The sequence below is a fragment of the Mustela nigripes genome, chromosome 9 (assembly GCF_022355385.1).
Source record: "Mustela nigripes isolate SB6536 chromosome 9, MUSNIG.SB6536, whole genome shotgun sequence".
Classification (NCBI taxonomy): Eukaryota; Metazoa; Chordata; class Mammalia; order Carnivora; family Mustelidae; genus Mustela; species Mustela nigripes.
In genome coordinates this window covers 36,845,952-36,866,728 of record NC_081565.1, presented here as the reverse complement: position 1 = coordinate 36,866,728, position 20,777 = coordinate 36,845,952, and the positions used below count along the sequence as shown (strand labels likewise).

The window sequence follows — 20,777 nt, the reverse complement described above, 5'->3', positions numbered from 1 at the left end:
AAGGGAGTTGGGGTAAATTGGAAGAAGAGGTGAATCATGAGAGACTATGGACTCTGAAAAACAATCTGAGGGGTTTGAAGTGGCAGGGGGGTGGGAGGTTGGGGTACCAGGTGCTGGGTATTATAGAGGGCACGGATTGCATGGAGCACTGGGTGTGGTGAAAAAATAATGAATACTGTTATGCTGAAAATAAATAAATTAATTTTAAAAAAAGAATGAAGTGGATTTCCAGATTGTTCAGTATCTTTTATATCTCTCTATTAAGTTGCTGCATCACAGCAAACAGATTTAAAGACATGCTTCTTGAGTTAAGAGTTTATAATGCAAGTCAGAAAAGATTAAGTCCAGAAGAATATAGATCTTTATGTTTGCATTGCAACGTATGCTCTCAAAGCTTTTTTCTTATTATCTCATTAAATCTCTGAAAATCCTAAGAGATAGAAATAGCATCTCTTTTAAAAATAAAGGCTTTTTGGTGCACCTGGGTGGCTCAGTGGGTTAAAGCCTCTGCCTTCGGTTCAGGTCATGATCCCAGGGTCCTGGGATCGAGCCCCACATCAGGCTCTCTGCTCAGCAGGGAGTCTGCTTTTCCCTCTCTCTCTACCTGCCTCTCTGCCTACTTGTGATCGATCTCTATCAAATAAATAAATAAAATATTTTAAAAAATAAAAATAAAGGCTTTCTTTCTTTCGTTTTTTTTTTTTTTAATGGAAAAGCAGTTTTAGGTTTAGAGCAAAATTGAGGGGGAAGGTACAGAGAGTTCCCATGTACCCCTGTTCCCACGTATGCATAGCCTCCCCTATTACCAACAACCTCCACCATGTAGTATATCTGTCATGACTGATGAACCTACAGTAATACATCAAAATCACCCAAAGACCATCGTTTCCATTATGATTCAGTCTTGGTTTTGTACATTCTATGGGCCTGGACAAAGGTAAAATGACATGTATCCATCATTATGGTATCATACAGAATATTTTCACTGCCCTAAAAATCCAGCATCTTTTCGTTAGCCCAATCTTAGAGAGGAAAAAACCTAAAACTCTGTAGGCTAATCAGCTTTCCTAACGTCTCCTAGCCAGGGCTAGGTGCCAAGTTTCCTGACCTCTTTCCTACTTTACTCATTAAAACACCATACTGAAAACCACAATGAGCAGCAACACTTATGGGAGGAAGGCCAGAAGCCAAAGAGAACCACTCAGAATGTTGACACATCAGTGTCATGGTTTTACCTTGGGGAATATGAGAATCATTTTGTTCCCTTGCTTCTCTTCTATGGTGAAAGTGAGACTGTGGGAGAACTCTAAAAAGGAAATAAGAAACAGAAATGTATCTGATCGGCGATATGGCATTCTCTTTTCAAAGAAACATTCTGCCTCCCCAAAGCTACAGGGCTCTGCAGAACCTGAGAAGGAAGTGAGAAGAACTGAGTCAAGTGTGGCTGCCAGTCCACTTTAGAGCATGGGGTGTCCAGCAGAAATAAGACTGTACAGATAGGTGGCATCCAGGGATCTGGCAGCATTTCCTTAGCCAATTCATCTCAATAACTTGTTGATGTGCATACTTGATTGAAAAATATGGGAATTATGAGGTAAAGGCTCTATCTCCTGGGTAGGCAAAGATGAATCATATCATCCATATTCCAAATGATATATGAAAATAGTAACTCTTATGTTAAATGCATTTTACCACAATAAAAAAAGATATATATCTTGAACATCTTTCCGTGCTAGATCTTATATTAGATTTTATCTCCTCCTTTTAAAAGGCTGCCGAGGAGCACCTGAGTGGCTCAGTCAGCTAAGCCTCTGACTCTTGGTTTCTGCTCAGGTCTTGATCTCTGGGTCTTGAGATTGAGCCCTGCAGGGTCTATCTTCTTTCCCTCTCCCTCTATTCCTCCCCCTGCTTATGTACATGTGCTCTCTCTCTCTCTCAAATAGATAAATCAATCTTTAAAAAATATAAAAATAAAAGGCTGCCTATAGGTCTGTTGTGGGATGGATGTATCATGATTTATTTACTTAATCCCCACTGATGGAGATTCATGTTGTTTCTTTTTTTTTCTCCTCTCCCATCATCATAATGTTGCATCTACTATAACTATTATAATGTTATAATATTGTTACTATTTATTTATTTATAGCTACTATAATATCTTATTTAAAAAGTCTTTATACACTTGTCTGTTTCTTTAATTTAATAAATTCCTGGAAGTAAAACTGCTGAGGGGGGTCAATGGGTATGCACACATCGTACTGCCAGTTGTTTTTCCAGAGAGGCTACAGCAGCATATACTCTCAGCAACAGGCTGCGCAAAGTACTCAGGTTCTGAAGTCAGAAACACCTAGAGTAGTTCTGTGACAGTCAGTTGTACGACCTTTGGTGAATTACATTTCTTTAAAACCTTTTTTAAAAAAAGATTTTATTTATTCACTTGAGAAAGAAACAACAGAGAGATCATAAGCAGAGGGAGAGCAGAAGCAGACTCCCCGATGAGCTGGGAGTCTAATGTGAGGCTCAATCCCAGGACCTGGAGATCATGACCTGAGCTAAAGGCAGATGCTCAACCATCTGAGCGACCCAGGCGCCCCGCAAATTACCTTTCTTAACATCCCTTTCCCTTCTAGGCATGTAATATCACCCACTTCACAGGGCCAGTGTTAAAATAACATGAAACTCTGTATGTAAAGTGGTTCACAGCATGCTTGACACATATAACAAATGGTAGCTGAGTTTTGTTCTGTTTTGTTTCATGCTGCTCTCTCCTCGCTTACTTTGTTTCCATCTAGTCTACAGTATTCATCAGTCCCAAATTCCCTAGCCACTAAAAAGGAGCTGGGGATACTGACTAACTGAAGTTTTTCTAATCAACAGCAAGAGATATTGCCCTCTTCCTGAGTCTCAGTTTCCTAGGAAAGCCGTGAAGCCAATTTCCAGAACTCTATCATTAGTGACTAAATCACAAAGAGACAAACTCTCCCCTTCTCAATGATCTTCCCTAGAATCTTAATCAGGCCATGTTTATTCCCCAGAACACTGTCTATCAGGCCATGTTAACAGCTGGCCTTTCTGTTCTTTAAAATAGGACACTGCATTAAGCCCTCGAGGCTAGAAAGGGCCTAAGGAAAACAGATGGGAGACAGACCCAAAGACACAGGCATCCTGGGACACTGGGGAGTCCAGGTTGAATTCTCTTCCCTGTATACTTCCACAGTCTGGCCTAAAAGCAGAAACCTGGAACTTAATCATGGCTTTTAAGGGCTTTAAGTTCCAAAAATTATTGATTTAGGGTTGAAATTAACCAGGACTCTATGACAGAAAAAGCCCTGCGACAGAAAAAACCTGTGACAACTCTCCAAACTGCCAAAAGGGGGCAGTGTAGTGTTATGCTTAAGAGCATAGGCTTTGCCTTCACAAGTGGGTTTAAATAAGGGTTTTGCTATTAGCTGTGTGACCTTGGGGTCTCACTTGTCTTCTTTGTAGATTAAGAGTATAGCTTCTTCATATTGTTGAAAGGATTAAGTGAAACGTGTGTCTGGTGGAAAACACCTAGTAAGTGCCCATAAGCAGCTGGGGACACATCACAGGGTATAGGGTTGACTATGACAGTCGGATATGACATGGAATAACTAAGCAAAGGAGATAAGACTGAATTCACTCATTCATTCATTCATTCATTCAAGAGATATCTAGTGAATGTTTACTGTGTGCAGGGCACCTTACAAGGCACAGGAGACATAATGAGAAGTAAAAATAGATATAATCTCTGCCTTCATGAAATGTGGCCTTCAGAAGGACCCATATGAGTAGAGTAATCATACAAACATATGTTTAAGTATAAACGAAAAACTGCAATAAGAAGAGGGCCACTGACAATATCTAGAGTTTGAAGGAAGCCCTCTGTGATGAAATTATAGCTGAACTGAGATCTGAAGGATGAGTAAGAGTGAACCCAAAATGGTAGAAGGTAGAGGGAAAGCATTCCAGGCAGAAGGAACATGTGCAAAAGCACTAAAACAGAATGGGCCCTGGGACATCAGAGAAATAGAGGAAAAGCCAATAAGGTTGGGTGCAGTGATGGGGGTAAACATAGTACAAGGTGAGCTGGAGGAGGCAGGAGCCAGATCACATAAGGCTTTGCAGGCCATATTAAGGATTTGAGGCTTTATAATAAGAACAAGAGGGAAGCTGTTGAAATGTCAGGGGCTGCACAGGGTACCCCTACTACTTGGCAACATCTTCCTCTGCTATCTCCTTTCATAGGGGATATAGGGAACAGGTCTTCACACAATTCCTGCTGTGGTCACCTGGGAGAAAGGAGCAAAAAAGTAATCTGTGACAGGTCTCTTCTCAAGACAGAATGAGGCCCTGTGAATCCTCATTGCCAAGGGAAGAATTAGGCATGAAGAGGAATGTGAGTGGGGCATTCAGGGCTATGAGACTCTCATCAGAAATCCTCTACAGGTGATAGGGTGTCACTACAGAACTCCTAATGTTTTCTGACTTGCATGGCCAAATCCCTAGCCAGCCTGCACATCTTCTGCCGCAACAGATTCTCTACTGCACTGGACCTGTGACAAAGGATTAATAGCTAGTAAGATGGGGTGGTAGAGGTACAGTACTCTTGTGGGCAGCAGTGGGTTCAGCCTTGCAAGAAGCAGCTCTCAACTTCTGTGTGCCTTTCTGGTTAGCTGGCTCACAGCACCCATGGTACCTGCATTGTGTTTGTTGGGGGCACATGCACCCAGAAGACAGTCTCCACAATCTTTTCTTTTTAAGGAGAGAAACTAAGTGTGGAGATCTTAAACAGAACAGGAATGCTAAAGTACCAGAAGGTGATGGCTCTGTTCTGGCTCTCGTAGGTTTTTAAACTTGGCTGGAAAGAGAAAAGGTCCTAAGAGTGCTAGAGCTGACTGCCCTTCCCCTCCTCCAACTCTCCCAACCCACAGCCCAGCTAAACAGGAAATCAGGCCTGGGTCCCTGCCAGGGCCCAGGCTGGGGCAGGAAGCTGAGGAAACAAGTGAGAAAGACTGTCTTCAGCAGAGAAGAAGGCTGCTTAGAAATCCCTGGGAAGGTAAAATAAACTCAGCCCCTGCTAAATTCCCTCCCAGGGGAGGAGAACACTGGACCTGCCTTCACTCTCCCCATGCTCAAGCATGGGCTTAGCAAGATTCAGAGAGAACAGACCCAGAAACTTCATGGGAGAGAGAGTATTGTCTCAGTGAGAACAGACTCCAAGTAAGGACCCTCCCTCAGAGAAATAAAGGTCTTCAGTGAAGCTGAGTGAGTACCTGGTCTGCAGATATCCTAAGGCCATCTTGGGCTGATAAGGAAGGAAATGAAGGTACAGAATAAGGGCAAAGGCCTAGGGATATCTGTAATACCTGTTTGTGTGGGGCTGGGGGGCAGCGCGGAAAGAGTGTAGGCTACAAGTAACAGGAATTCTTTGCTATGTAAATGTACAGGAAAGTCCTGGGGTGCCTGGGTGGCTCAGTGGGTTAAGCATCTGCCTTCGGCTCAGGTCATGATCTCAGGGTCCTTGAATCAAGCCCCACATAGGGCTCTCTGCTCAGCGAGGAGCCGGCTTCCCCACTCTCTCTGTGCCTGCCTCTCTGCCTACCTGTGATCTCTCTCTCTCTGTCAAATAAATCTTAAAAAAAAAAAAAAATGCACAGGAAAGTCCTGATTAAATAATGCACTGAGGCAGACCAGCAATGGCTGCTCAAAACATTAGATGAAAGGCTGAAGAGAATGTGTATGATGGAGCTACAAGTCTAACTACACCATTAATTAATCTGACTTTCACAGAAGGTAGGACAACTATGGGTCCTCTGCCTCCTTCCTGATATGATGCAACAGGAAGTACTCAGTACACCTCAGAAGTATTCTTCACAAAAAAGTTGTATCCGAATCTAATCAGACCTTGAGATATAATTACCAGCTTGCAAAATGGGTTTGCAGAAATATGAGACAGAGAAGATTATAAATGAAACAAGTTATTAAAAATAATCCAGTGGGGTATAGGTGAAAGAAGAGCAACCCAGGGTTGATCACTGTTGTAGCTTGGTGAGTACCAGGGAATTCTTTTTATTTTTTCCTCTATTTTGCACAGGATTAAAAATTTCTATCACAAAACATTTTAAAAAATTGAAGAAGTTCTGCAGACTAGATAACACCTTCCCTAGCCCCCTCTGGGAGAGGAGCAGCAACGTGGACCTTTCCAAATGTTTCCGGAGCCCTGAGCATTGGCCCTGTGGGAACTGAAACAGCAGCAGGACACCCTCCACCAGCATCAGTACTGGGGCTCTTCAGGAAGGCCCCACTTGGCCAAAAGAATGCTATAGCAGTCATGAGAGGGAGGGGCAGTTCCATTCCTCCAGTCAATGGAACCCCTTTGGGAATCAGTGAGAGCACACAGCACTTCCATCTCTAGCCTGGTCTCATCATGGCCCAGTAAAGGAGGCCAGGGACTCTTCTCCTTTGATGATGAGAAGAATAAGCCATCTCTCCACCCTCTCCTATAAAAGCTCCCTTGGGAACCATCAACATAAAATGGAAAACACCAAACCCTTAATCACTATCAACCCTTAGATCAGAAATGATACAGTAATTCGGAGTTCATTCATCATGTACGTGATCTTATTTATTTTATAAATAGCCTTAAAGAGTTTAGGAGCTTGGCTAAAAGTAGTAAAGCTAGACAACAAAAGTGGTAGAGCTAGAATGTGCCCAGCCAACTTCCTACCACTGTTGTGCACAACTCCTGCCCTGAGGCCAGTGCCCCTCACTAGCTCACTCTGATCTCCACAGCCCCTCAAGGATACTCAAGCCAATTCCTTTCATGGAAGTTCCCTGAGACTGTCTCCCTGCTGTAGTTCAGTCCCTTAGCAAATAAAGAATCTGAAACATGAGGTTCCACCAGGAAATTTATAGGGAGGCTGATAGATGGTTCCTGACTCGTTCCCTTTGGGCCACTGTTCGCTACCTTGACTATCACCTCCCCACTTAGTCTCCTTTCCTGACTCCACATAATTCTCCCTCCTCTTCCCCAAACCACTAACTACCACCACTACCTCCCCACATCATTGTCCCCACTTGGCCTTTCTCTGAGTTTATGGTATCCTCTGACCCAGGGCTGGAAGCAGCAGGACAGCTGAAGGCAGAAAGGACTTTGTGGAAGCTGAAATCCTTAGGAAACACCTTTGGGATTTGCAAGAGGTCCAATAGAGGCTCTTCTCACTAGCTGTTGCAATCTACGTGCCAATGTGGTTACTGACCTTCTCACTAGAAGCACGCCTGCCCCTGGACAGAATAGGTTATAGCGTTTGGCTTTTCTGGTAAGGAGAATGTGAATCCCATGCCTGCTACACAAAGAACAAGCCGTCCAGACTGGCACTCTCCTCCTTCCAAGAGTTCCAGGTATTTTTTCCATCTCCAGGAGATGTGTGCAAGCCATACAATGTTGGAAGACTCAGGTAGGAGCTATTCATCAGGAGAGTCAAATTGCTCACTAAATAGTACACGTCACAACTCTATTAATAGCTTTTGCAGCCTCACAACAAAGCTGATAGCACAGTCATCAGTTATGCTACCTACAGGAGAGAAGCTAGACGAGCCCTCCTATGTTCTCCTACGTCCTTCACTCCTGAAAACTTACCTAATGCTGCAAAGGGAGGGGAGGCAGAAAGGTCAATTTGTAAGGGATTCAGACTACCAAATCTGGGAGCCCCTTCCCTCCAAGGGGGAACATGTAGCAATTCACTCTGTGTCAGGACATTCAAGGTCCTTCTCATTCTGTGATCTGAGCTCAAACATTTTTTTTAAGATTAAAAAATTTTTAATTTATTTGACAGAGAGATGGAGCCAGAGAGCACAAGTGGGAGTTGGTGAGTGAATGGCAGAGGGAGAAGCAGGCTCCCCACTGAGCAGGGAGCCCAATGCAGAACTCAATCCCAGGACCCCGGGATCATGACCTGAGCCAAAGGTCAGGTCAGCCAAATAAGCCACCCAGGTGCCCCTAAAGATTTTCTTTTTAAGTAATCTTAACATCCAATATGGGGCTCAAACTCACAACCTGAGACCAAGAGTTACACACTCTGATCTACTGCCCCAAACGTTACTTTGTCATTGCCACCGTACCTGACCTCCCCAATTCTAATGTGTAAGGAGTTATTATCCTCTCCCATGCTACCTTGTTCTTGTCTTCTCCATCACTTGTCATAGTTTGTAATTGTGATTTTGTATATATACTTCATTTGTTTCGTGTCTGTCTCTCCCACTGGACTGCCAGTCATAAAGGCAGGGATCATGTTTGCTTTATTTGTCATAGTATTCCCTGGTCTGGTACAGTGTCTTGGATATAGCAGATGCCCAATGGTGTACTTTTTAAAGATTTTATTTTTAAATAATCTCTATACCCAGGGTGGCGCTTGAACTTGCAAGCCTGAGATCAAGAATCACATGCTTTACTGACTGAGCCAGCCAGGCGCCCGACAATGGTATTTTTTGAATAATGAATGAGTGCCTCCATCCATGTATTCCCTTGGATCTCCCACAATTCCCCACATGTACCTTCTATTCCACTCACCAACTCCCACCTACTCATTCTCCTCTGGGTCTCTACTGATGCCATCCATAGAATCACCTCCCAACATCCTCTCCTTTTTTACTCATCTTTAAAGAAACCAGCTGCACTCTTCTGTAGTTCTGTTTCATGACAGCAAGTCTCTTCTTTGCCAGACTCTAACTTTTGGTGGCAGAACGATCTGCCAAGGAGTTAAAATGGGTGTTGGGGTGATGAGATGCACAATATAGCACATCAAAGTGGATCCCTCAAATTAGGATATCATGTCTATAAAATTACATGCTAGAGGTTATAGAGGCTTTGGGGATGGTTGAGAGCTTTTCTAGAATAGTCAGGGAAGGCTTCTTGGAGAAAGGGAGTTTATATAGTCTTCTGAAAGACAGATAGGAGTGGGATAGGCAGAAGAGGAGGGCAGAGAGAATTCTTAAGAGGAGAGGAGGTCTTGGGGTGCCTGGTTGGCTCAGTGAAAAGAACATGTGACCCTTGATCTCAGGATCATGAGTTTGAGCCCCATATTGGGTATAGAGATTACTTGAATAAATAAACTTTAAAAAAAAACAAAAGGAGGAGAGAAGGCCTCAAGATACCAACAGACAAGTGGAGGTGAGAGGCCTGGCTTGACCTACTAGAAAGAAAGACCTACCAGAAAGTTGGCATGAATGGTAAAAAATATGGCTACTTGGGAGGGGCAAAGCCCAGTGTAGATGCTTCAAAAGCCAGTGGAGAAGTTTAAGTTGATGCAAAAGAACTTAATTAGGTTCCAAATTGTAAGGAAATATCGTGGGCCTGGGAGTCAGGATACCTGGGTTCTAGTCTAGGTCACATCAACCTCCAGCCAGGTTATGGCCAATCCTATTTATCTTTCTGGGATTCTGCTTGCATATCTGTAAAATGGGCAAATATGACTCTCCCAATCTATTTCAGGTGGTTCAGGCCCTTTGGAAACATCATTTCATCTACCTTATAAAGGAATTTACAATAAAGATAATTGCACCCATAAACTTCACAATCTAAAGAGAATGTATTCGGACCACAAGACAGGTAGAATGGGAAGTTCATACCTAACTGAAGGAAAGAAAAGGACGCATGAAGAAGGTGGCATTTTTGTGATGGGCTTGAAAGATAGGAAACATTAGCAAACACATATTAATGGAAAAGTAGGAGAGTTGCTGCTCATTCTATAGTGGATTTTTGGGGCATGTTTATATTACACACACATGATAGAGCCATGCTCGTTGCTAGAGTGTTGTTCTTAGCTCCCACTTTACTGTGGCATTTTGCAGAGAGGAACATGTCTTCCAGTGCCCTGGCCTCTGGCCCAGTTTAAGAACTGCTACCACAGGGAACGAAGGCAATGAAGCCCAGAGATAGAAGCATATTCACACTCCCAACCCAAAGGCCCGGGTTCCTCCCTGTGAATCCACAGGTAATATTAAGTCTAACTATTTTTTCCTTTAACTCCAGTCCTTTAGGCTTTGAAAATCTGAAAGTGCTTTCCCTGCCAACTATGTTTGGCCCCAGGCTGAACAGCCTCAGTTCTACCAACTGTGCTCACATGGTGAGGTTTTGAGTCCTTTCTTCATTTCAGTCACTTCCCTCTTGAATAACAGCATCAGCATGAGAACTTCAGATAGCACTGACCGGTCACCTCCAATGACCTGAAGTCCTAGAGCCTGAATGCAGCTCAGCAGCACATTAGCTCTGTTCATGGCTATGTCACATAATAGACTGACATGAAGTTTTCTGTCCACGTAAGTACTAGCTCTCTGAAGGTCTACCCTAGCCTACCCAATCACTGAGATTCAAATCCCATATTGCTGAATTCAGCCAGCTACCTCTCTGAGAGTAAGAATCAATTACATACATGTGGAATAGTTTCTAATGAATATGAAACTATGATGTCACTAGCACCAGTGGACCCTTACCTGTATTAGGAACCAACCTAGCCCAAGATGTGATTCCAGGTTCTTGCCTTGATTCTACACTGCTAAGGCAAAGGTATGCCCTATTTCAGATGTATCTTGAGTTCAATATAACAATAGGCACACCTATTAAATATGATTATGAAAACTCAACTAATGATAATAGAAGAACTGTACCAATATTATGGATAGTGGCTGCCCCACAATAATCTGCGCTGGTCAGATTGCATGGAGAGGTCTGGTTCCAGGGATGAAAAACTAAAAAAATCCACTACAGCAGCCAGGATAACTGGAGATTTGAAAACCAGTTTCTGGGAAAATGGCAGAAGGAAAATGCAGGGCTTGCTTAGCCTGAAAGAAAAAGAATGGTAAGGCTGTATAGTCCATAGCAGGGCCCTTCTTCTCCAGTAACTGCTGGCTTAAGGGTCTCCTCTTGTAGCCTATTCCTTCTCCTTGATCCTTTAGTCAAGGGCTTATAGTTTCATCTGAAGTGTGGCCAGCCACTTATATGGTACTTATGAGGGCTCTTCCTAAATCCGCCTCTTTTCCCCTCTTACTTGCTCAGCAGAGTCAAGGTTACTTCCTCTTGCCTGGCCTATTTCCAAAGGATTATTAAATTTATATGAAGTCAATACTTCAAAAATCCATGCTGAATACGAGGGTAGGAGATATCAATTTTCTCCATTCATTTTTTAAAGAGCCATATCATAAGACTCCAGCCCCACCATGAGATAGATTGCTGAGCTGCTTAATATCTCCAAGATTCCTCCTTTCCTGAGTTCTTTGCTTAGGATAACTATGATGACTCAGGGCTGCCAGGATGGCAAGCAGGAATGATGTTTCCCCTGTTGAAGACCATAGCAGATGTGGAAAATCAACCATGTCACTCTTTCTTACTGAACCAGGACTCTGCCTCAGAATCCACCTTAACACAAGCTCCAGGCAGCCACTACTGATCAATGGACATTGGCATAAAGAATGAAACCTGCCTATCATTCATGCTTTATATAGCCCATGGAGTAGGGAGTGTAAAATGATGATGTGGGAATGCCTCCTGAACTGCTGCAACCAGGGGGCACATTTAATGGTACTACAGAGAAGTGCTGAGGTAGGTACTATTATACCTATCCAATCAGGGAATCATTTTTTTCAGCTTGAATCCCAGTTGAGATGGGATTCCTTCTGATGGGAGATTTCTTTCTGATGACTATAATCTTTATATTCTCTCCTACATAGCAGAACACAAAAGAGCAGAGCACAGCCCACAACTACAAAGGAGAAACCGAACTGAAGCAAGCAGCAGCCACACAAAGATTCAAAACATAAAGTACTAAATGGGTAAAGTATACAGTATATGAATTATATCTCAATATAGCTCCCAAAAGAGGTTAATGGTAAAAATACTGGTTTCACCAGACCAACATTTAGTACACGGACATGAAAGGAAGTAAAACCCCTTTAACATTATCATGAGAAAAACTAGGCACTAGGTATTTGCTTTTGCTTTGACCAAAGTTCACTAAGAACTTCCTATTGAAGGCAATACTGGACCCTGACACAAAGCAACAACATTCCATGACAGACTAGCATAGGCAAAGTGGTGTGGATTACAAAAGAGGCTCAAAAGAACTGGAAAGACTATAAATCTAGACTGAATCAAAAGAAAGACTAATTTATTTTATTTTATTTTTAAAGATTTTATTTATTTGACAGACAGAGATCACAAGTAGGCAGAGAGACAGGCAGAGAGAGAGAGGAGGAAGCAGGCTCCCTGCTGAGCAGAGAGACTGATGTGGGGCTCTATCCCAGGACCCTGGGATCACAACCTGAGCCGAAGGCAGACCCACTGAGCTACCCAGGTGCCCCATTAATAAAGATTTTATTTATTTATTTGAGAGGGAAAGAGACAGCAGGGGGGAGCAGCAGAGGGGAAGGGAGAGCCTGGGTGGCTCAGTGGGTTAAGCCTCTGCCTTTGGCTCAGGTCATGATCCCAGAGTGCTGGGATTGAGCCCTGCATCGGGCTCTCTGCTCAGCGGGGAGCCTGCTTCCTCCTCTCTCTCTGCCTGCCTCTCTGCCTACTTGTGATCTCTCTGTCCAATAAATAAATAAAAATTAAAAAAAAAAAAAAAGAATCTCAAGCACACTGGGCACTGAGCATGGAGTCCCACGTGGGGCTTGATCTCATGACACTGACATCATGACCTAAGCTGAAACCAAGAGTTAGATGCTTAACTGATTGAGCCACCTGGATGCCCTGAGAGGCTTATTTCTAAGACAGATTTTCCCAAAGAATATTCCATAAGCCACATTTGTTCTGTAAGATGTTAATGGATGTAACATGAAAAAGGGTCCCATAGTTACACAAGCTTGTGAAACACTGGGTTAAACAAAGCTAGAGAAGTTTCTTAATGCAGGACTTCTCAGTGCCTTTAAAACACCAGTTAACATTGTGATGAAATAGAGTGTGTAGTGTTTCCCCAAAGGAATTTGTCTATAGAGCTCACTTCGGCAGCACATATACTAAAATTGGAATTTGTCTATAGATATTTTTATTCCTCTATAAACTATCTCAAAGGATCGATGTTTCTAAGAATTATACCAAAGGGCTAGTGCTAAGTCCTTTGGTATAATTAGCTAAGGCTAATGCTGGCCTCAGCCATGATTGGCTGATGGCTTCACCAATTCCTTTATAAGGATAAAACTGGAAATTAATATGGGGAACTATAAATCATTTATAACTTGCACATAATTATGTTTAAGTTAACTACATATTTAAATGCATATGGTTCTCACTCCAAGATTTAGATGCAGTTAATTCAATAAATCTTAGTTAAAGTACCCCTTCAGGCACTGTTTTAAATAGATAGACGGGGTAGACTCTGGTTATGACAGTCAAGAGTCTGGTGATGAAAACTGGGAAAACCAGGCCAGGTACCACAGTAGCTGGGCTCATTTCTGCCTGGGTGTGGCCTTTTGTCATAGTTCTACTCCTCTGAGCTAGAATGGTCAAACACCCTTTGTGGCCATTAGTTCCATCTTATGCACACACATACATCATCATCATCATCACAGAAACTTAAAATTGACCCTCAAAAACCACAACCAACTAATCCTCAATTTGACATTGCTGAATAACAACAACAACAAATGCAAGTACAGATCTGCTTGAACTGGCTCCTAAGAAGGTAAGACCCAGAGTGAACTCCTACTGGCTCCTGTCTCCAAGTCCCCCAGGCCAGACCTCCTGGGTCTCCTTTCTAGTGGACTTTCGCACTCCACAGTCCCTTTCTAGAGCCCAGGAGTTCACTTGGCTTCCCCACGGTGAAGCCTTTGGGTCATGTGCCAATTTCTGAACTCCAGAGCAGAGCTAGATCCAAAGCTGGTCTCAGCTCTGCCTCCTTCCTTCCTTCCTTTCTCTGGCCCAGATGGCCATATTCTCATTGGAGTCTCCTTAGGAAACAATGACTTGAGAGCCTGTTTAGCCACGCCTCTTGCTTTCTTCAGCCAGCATCTCTGGGTATCCGCTGTTAGCCTGATTCTCCTCTTCCTGTCCCCTTTAAGTCTCCGTGTACCAGTTCTCCCAGGGTCTACTGGAAGGCATGAAGCAGCTAAGCCTAAGAAGCTGAGTCTCCTATATCCTTCCTAGACACAAGGCTCTATCTGCCCCTTTAAGGAGGGGAGAGAGTCCCTGGGGTGAATCAGATTTAAGTGAAGAAGGCTCTGATCGCCATTTCTTTTTCTTTCTTCCTTACATATTTACTTATTTATTTGAGAGAGAGAGAGTGTATGCGTGCATGTGGGGGCAAAGGGAGAGGGATTGAGAATCTCAAGCAGATTCTACACTGAACATAAAGCCCAACACAGGGCTCAATCTCCCGACCCTGAGATCATGACCTGAGCTGAAATCAAGAGTTGGACACTTAACTGATTGAGCCACCCAGGCACCCCTCTGTTTTCCATTTCTTTTCACTCTGAGCAATAGTCAGTCAAAAGCAGCAGGCAGCTGGGGGCTGAAAATGATTCAGCCTGACACCCAGCTACCCATCAAAGCACCTGCCTACAGAGACTACACTTGGAGCCTTGAAAATGACAAATAACCTCTGAGCGATCTCACTCCAGAAGCATGCCCCCTTGGCATACCTTGCCTGGAAGACAGCAGCCTGGAAACTGCTTTTACCCCAAGTGCAGAGAAGGCAAGAATGTGTCCTTTTCCATTCTGACTCTTGGGAGGTGAGGCACTAACTCACACATCTATTCTAAAAGAAATCAGTGAGGGGCGCCTGGGTGACTCAGTCGGTTAAATATCTGGCTCTTGCTTTCTGCTCTGGTTGTGATCTCGAGGTCCTGGAACTGAGCCTTGTGTTGGGCTCCGCACAGAGTCTGTTTCTTCTGCTCTTCCCTCCATGCCCTTTCTCTCTCAAATAAATAAATGAATCAAATCTTTAAAGAAAAGAAAAAAGAAAGAAAGAAATCAATCAATCAATCAATCAATCAGTACAGGAGCCCAGCTCAACCAATTAGAGAAAAAACCATTATAAGCTTAACCAGGATGATGGTAAAAGGCCAGGCTAGAAACTGCAACATAAAACACTCTCTAACCCAACAAAGAATTTTATTTTTCCTTCATCAAACTGCTGCTGGGAAACAACAACAACAACAATACATCATGGCTCCCTGCTGCCACCAATTTGCTTACATTCATCAGAACAGGTTTCAGGGGAAAAGTAGTCCCTGGCAGGTGAGCACATTTCTCAGTATCCTTTTTGAGGCTGTTGGGGCCAGCATCACTCTGGTCTTTGGCTTTCCAGGACTCCAGGGTCCCTCATAACCCAAGAATGCAGTTTCAACAGCAGAGCAAGGAAAAACAGCAGCTTTCTCCCATATAAGCAGTCCCTGAAGCCCGAGACGTACACAGACACCCCTCAATTTCCTGGGGGTGGTGATAGTGTATCTTTCCTCCTAGATATCCATGATAAAAACCTGGGACTCATCCTTGACACATCCATGACCTCCAAACAGGTACCATATCCTCTTATTCCACTTTATCCGTAACTGTATATGGGTCCCTCCTCTCTTGCTGCCTTAGTGTAGGCTTTCATCAACTCCTGCCTGGATTTGTACTGCACCACCTCCACTGTAGTTTCCCAGCCTCCAATCTCACCTTTCCCGTCTCTCATCTACTCCTGGAGTGATAGTCCTAAACTCAAAGCTGATCATGTTATTCCTCTAATTAAATGCTTCATTCATTCAAATGCACCCTTTTGTTTCTTCCTCCATGCTTCTGGCAGGAATGCTTGCCTTCACCTTACCTTGTTGGTCTGCCAAGCAGCTAGTCTTCTTCTAAGCACCCATTCAGCAGTGACTCCTCTATGAAGCCTTCCCTGATCACTTGATGAGAGTGCTTCCTGTTTTCCTTTGGCCCTGCCTGACCTGGTTCTTAGTGCAGTGCTCACTGCCTGCAGCATCTCAATCCATCTTGACTGTGTATCCCTCAAGCGAGCATGATTCTGTGTTATTAAGCCTGGTACCACATCTGGCAGAAAGTAGGTTCTTCAGGTTTGTTGATTAAAGAGAGGAGGAATAAAGGAAAAGTGGAAGATCTGAGCCAACCTCACTTTGCAATACAGGAAAAGAGGGAAGGATGTGCCTCTTCCCAGAACCTGGGAAATACTACTGGGTCATAAGCCACATGGACCCACTAGGAGAATCTACCCTTAAACTGAAAAATCATCAGCCTACAAGAAGGCAACATAAGGCTTCCAGGCCACAAAATATACATGGGTCAATTTTTTACAGTGGCTTCCTGCTATCTTTACAATGTTCTCTCCATCACTTTCAGGAGCTGCTATGGCCTACTCACTGAATTACTGTCTTGACCATCCCCATCTTTGAGTGTCAAGAGGCAGTAGGAGTCTGAGACATCTTTCCAAATTCATGTGGTCAAAGGGTCAAAACTTCAGCATTCCTCATCTTTTCCCAAGGGAGGTGTCACTATTTCCCTGGAGCACCCTCCATGGATTTCCACTATTTCCTGACATATATCTAGAAGCTTCCCATAGCTGTTTGAGCCCATCCTTGTTTGTTTTCTTTCTTTCTTTTTTTTTTTTTTTTGCAACAAATCTCTTCCTCTCTAATTGCAGCCAAAGAGAAGACATAGACTATGAGGCTGCACCAATCAGCCCAACAGACAAATAGGGCCAACGAGCCTATCCCTGCTGCTCACACAAACAACAGCCCAAATGCAATCCAACTGCTCAACAGAGAGATTTGGACAACTGGGAGCTTCCCTAGATCAGTGAGGTGCATGTGAGGCTTGAACACAGAACTGAGTACAGGGTATGCCTATCCCTGGCAGTGTCTTTGGGAAAATCTGAGTGCTCAGAAACACTCAGAATTGTCTAGGAAATGAACACAGCAGGATTGGAGCACGGGGACTAGGTCTCCAAAAGGAGTTCTCATACCTTTCATGAGGAGACAGAAAGAGACCCTGGGGAGCTCTCAGTGATAGACCCAGGCCTGGTTCAGCTGCTGACAGGCAGCCAGATCAATTAAATAATTGTGATGGGAAAAGAAGGGAAGCCACTCCTTTCAGGCAAACTCCCATCTCAGACAGGAGGCTCCATGCAGCTGTGGCAACAGCAGTAGCAACAACAGGGCAGGGATCTCTTCCTCTTCCTCCCACTAGCTGAGAACTAATGCTTAAATTAGCACCTTGGAAACACCCAGATTTGCAAGCTGTGCCTTCTCTCCCAGCTCCTGCCACTCCCTTAGGCCTCCTTTTCAAGCTTGAGGTTCTCTTTCAAGTAAATAAGAAAAATAAATAAATAAATAAATAAATAAAAATCTTCTTCCCTAGAAGAGCTTTTCAAGTAAAGAATGCCTCCTGGATTCTTTCCACCACTACCGGCTAGGGAGGGTTATTTAATGATGGTGTCCCAGTAACAGGCCTGCCTCAGGATGGCTCAGTCCTTGTTTCCATTAGGGCTAAAGGAGACAGCCCCCTCCCCCTTCAGAGGGGCTTACATTGAAGGAGTAAGTGTGAACAATAAACTTCTGCCAAACTCTATCTGTGTTGCTAACTACTGTGTCCCCAATACCTCATGTAATATCTGGAACAGAGCAGATACTACATAAATATTTGGTGAATGAATTAGCTAAAATAGTGCTACCAGCTCCCTGTGATGTTTCTTGGAAGACAGAGTGAGGAGCTATTGTTTAAATTTTAAAGAGACAGTTTGTCTTCATTTCCTAAATGAGAAAACTGAATCCAGAGAAGAGGAGAGACTTCCTAGAAGTCTCAATAAATAACGGCAAAAAATGAAATAGGTCACAGTTGAGTTCAAGATCATAAAAAGTTGGGACCCTAGTTTTTATGGTCTACCCAAATACCTCTAAAGAGTCACTTTGCCCTTCCCTTCTGTGGTATACCATTTTGATTCTTTATGCCCTGAAACAAAGGCTCTTTCAGAAACTCCACCCAAGAGTCTGCTGGTCTCAATAATACATGGAGCATTTAAGGGGGTCTGGGGATCCAACCCGAGAACAGATTTTAAGAGGCAGAAGTCTACAGGGCGATGTCTATGCCTCCAAATGTAGGGATGACTATATTGCCACTTCCAAAAGGCTTTCATTAACCTCAACAAAGTATCCTCTTGCAGAGAAATGCTCCTTTAGCCCTCAAGAAAAGTGTCTGAAGGCGGTCTTTTCTGATAATTGCCTTCTTGCATAAGCGTTTCTACTCCAGAGTCACACAGACCAGAAGCACCTCAGGTGTCTTCTGGGGTCACTATTCACTCAAACTATCATTGAGAACTTCAGGCAATAACAAAGGCACCAAGGAAAACTAAGAAGACCTTGTGACCCCATCCCTTCCCCCCTTTCCTTGGACAACTATTGCCTACCTTCTTAGGAACCCCAGATGGGAGGCAAGAACCAACTCACTGTTTTCTTCTCCTGACTCACTTGGACCTCCTCCTCCTCCTTCATCCACCCTCCTTTTGATTCTTGATAAAATGCTTAGAACTGGAAGGGCAATCTAGTTTGACAAGCCAGGCTGGAAATGTACTCCAGAAAGCAATGTTCTCTTAAGCCAGCCTAAAAGTTCTTCAAGTTCATGGGACAGACTTCTTATCAGGATTTTCTGGCCCCCAAATATTCCAGTGATGGCATCAGGAAAAAAGTCCATCAGCATCTCTCTCCCCACTTTAATATTGTACACTTCTGTAAAGCTTCTCTGTTTGGGCTTCTAGAACTAAGTAGTCATAAAAAGGGGAAAAGGCCACTTACCTCCTAATAATTCTCTCTACCATCCCCCAAAGATGTGGTTTACAGTGGGTCATAGGTCCCTGCCAATGTCTGTCTGGTCTGCTGTAAGGGGTAGGTTACTTGCTCAGGTAGCTACAAAGCACATCTTTAGCCAAGGGCCCAAGAGTGGAACCTATTCCTCACCTCTCTGCCTAACGTAGAAGGAGGAGCCTTAGGGAGCCCCAGATCTCCAAGCTTTGGAAAGCTCTGCTCCGCTCCAGCAAAGCTCAGAGAATAGGGCATCCACACCTTCAGGTTCCTGGCCTGCCCTGTCTCCTTCCAGCTCCTCCAAGGAGGATGGGAGAAAAGTGAACAGAGCAGGGCACTCCCTCCCTTCCCCCTCTCCCTGTCTCTGCTGGCTCGGCCTCCGCGGCGCCTCTAGCCCCGCTGCCCACCGCCGGGTGTACAAGCCAGTCAGGTAACCCTCTTGAGCGGCGGCCATCGGGCATGGTCTCCCCTAGGGCTGGCCTCGGTCTCCCGCCTCGCCCTCCCGCTTCCATCCCCTCCTTGCCGGCAACGATGACATCATTCCTCCCAGACTCCCGGACCGCGGACAGGCGGCAGGATGGGCGCCCAGCAAAGGCTCAATGCCCGTAGGCCGAGGATGCTGGGGGCTCTTCCGAAAGGGTGGCCACAGGCTGCTCCACCGCGACCGCGACCCCGCCCCCTCTCCCGTCGGCTCCCGAGCTCTCTCATCCGCGCCCCTGTTTCTCCACCTCCCCGCTGCTCTCTCTCCTCTGTGATTCCGGCTCTAGCACCCCCTGCCTAAGACTACCTGCGCTCTCCTCAGGAGAGAAACGGAATTCAGGGGTGCTGCACCGACCCCCTGCCTCCACCGGTCCTTGGCCCCGGCCCCGCGTTCCCAGCGAAATGGAGGGCCAGGCCCCCTCCTCTTCTGCCGGCCTATTCCCAGTCCCTTTTACCCTAATTGATTCTGGCCCACAGGAGGCATCACGGGCCTCCAGGGCCAAGCGGCTCCTCACCTCTCATTCCAGGCCCCTGGGGCTGCCGGAGGCGGTGCCCCACCACAGTTCCCTTTCTTTCCCAGCTAAGGGCCTCCCCTGGCAGTGTGCACCATTGTGCCCCAAACGTTCCATCCGACGGCCCTCCCAATAGCTTCCTTGGCCTGTCTCTGCTGACGGTGCCCTGAGCCTTTATAGGCCTCTTTGCTGTCACCCGCGTATTCTCCCACGGTTTTCTTGTCCAGCAAGTCCCCCCTCCCGCTAAGATACGATATCAAGGCTCCCTTTGCCCCATCCCAAGGCGCCCCCTCCGCAGTCACCAAGGCCTGATTTCCTCCCTCCCCCTCGGGCAGCGCCCCCTCCCGGTCCTGGCCTGCCCGCCGCCCGCCCCCTCACCAGCGGCTGCATCTCCGAATGCGCGGTGGGCACCTGGAACCGGTCGATCTCTTCCATCATGGTGCCGGCGGGCGAGCGGGCCGGGGGCCGGGCGCGGCCAGGGACGCCGACGGGACCGCGCGGGGCGGCGGCCCCAGGAGTCTGGTGTGTGGTGCAGACTAGGCCGCCCGGGAAGAGTCGGGCGGGCAAGCGTCCGGGCAGATGGAGGGGTGGGCGCGGGGAGCGAGGTTCGCTGGCTGGCTGAGGCCGGCGTGGCCCCCTGGGCTTGCCTTAGTGCTACCGCGGCTGTGGCCGGGCAGAGCCGCAGGTCCTGCCTCGCCTCCTCCTCCGCCGCCGCCTCCTGTCAGCAGCTCAGCCACTGCGGTGACTCGGCAACTCCACTTCCGGGTCCGGGACACCGCCTGAACCTGCATTATTCATGAGGAGGCAGTGCCTGGGTGCTCCAGCCCCTCCCACATGCGGGAGCGTGCCGCCGGTCGTATTATTCCTGAGGGGGCGGGACTTAGTGGAGCCGGAGGTTCCCTGTGCGCCCAGCCCCGCCTCTCCCTCGAGCCGGGAGGGGGCGTCAGAGGCGCCTGCGCCTTGGCTAACGGTTGGTTGCTAGGC

General features: G+C 45.7%; 1 protein-coding gene across 6 annotated transcripts in view; it reads right to left on the bottom strand.

The window, feature by feature from the left end:
• The window catches only part of FAM219A (family with sequence similarity 219 member A), a 55,067-nt gene extending 34,489 nt beyond the window's left edge, over positions 1-20,578 (bottom strand). For 3 of the 6 annotated variants that reach the window (XM_059411464.1, XM_059411465.1, XM_059411468.1), the window contains exon 1: positions 20,172-20,577. In XM_059411464.1, the coding sequence (XP_059267447.1) occupies positions 20,172-20,231 (60 nt within the window). In that variant the 5' untranslated portion in view covers positions 20,232-20,577. Of the gene's footprint in view, positions 1-20,171 lie in introns of all 6 variants that reach the window. The other 3 variants (XM_059411469.1, XM_059411470.1, XM_059411466.1) reach the window with 3 other exon arrangements.
• Positions 20,579-20,777: the final 199 nt, after the last annotated feature.